Source organism: Bison bison, unplaced genomic scaffold (assembly GCF_000754665.1).
Source record: "Bison bison bison isolate TAMUID 2011002044 unplaced genomic scaffold, Bison_UMD1.0 scf7180017864289, whole genome shotgun sequence".
Taxonomy (NCBI): Eukaryota; Metazoa; Chordata; class Mammalia; order Artiodactyla; family Bovidae; genus Bison; species Bison bison.
Window position 1 is genome coordinate 7,053,569 of NW_011494861.1, and position 365 is coordinate 7,053,933.

The following is a 365-nucleotide window of genomic DNA, read 5'->3' on the forward strand; positions in this document are numbered from 1 at the left end:
GGGTCGCGGGCAGGGTCCCTCCCTCTGGCTGGCGGCCCCTCCTGACCCGGTCCTTGAGCTGCCCTGGCCCGCCCGCCCTAGATCGGCTCGGTGGAGCGCTTCATCCACCACGTGAACGCGTGCATGCGGCAGCGCCAGGAGCGGCAGCGGCTGGCGGCCGTGGTGAGTCGCATCGACGCCTACGAGGTGGTGGAGGGCAGCAACGACGAGGTGGACAAGGTGGGTGCCTCCGTCTGTGTGGGGGTCCTTGGCCCTGCTGGGGGCGGGGAAGGGCCACACTGGCAGATGGGAGCTATACTGGGAATCTCATCTGAGATCTCCCAGCTGAGATGAGGGGTCAGACCTTGACCTCTCTTGCCCCCCCC

At 68.5% G+C, this 365-nt stretch overlaps 1 protein-coding gene across 1 annotated transcript in view; it reads left to right on the forward strand.

The window, feature by feature from the left end:
* The window catches only part of PLEKHG5 (pleckstrin homology domain containing, family G (with RhoGef domain) member 5), a 35,732-nt gene that overhangs the window by 32,307 nt on the left and 3,060 nt on the right, over positions 1-365 (forward strand). Inside the window, exon 15 of the mRNA XM_010850198.1 lies at positions 82-219. Coding sequence (XP_010848500.1) covers positions 82-219 — 138 coding nt within the window. The remainder of the gene's footprint in view (positions 1-81; positions 220-365) is intronic.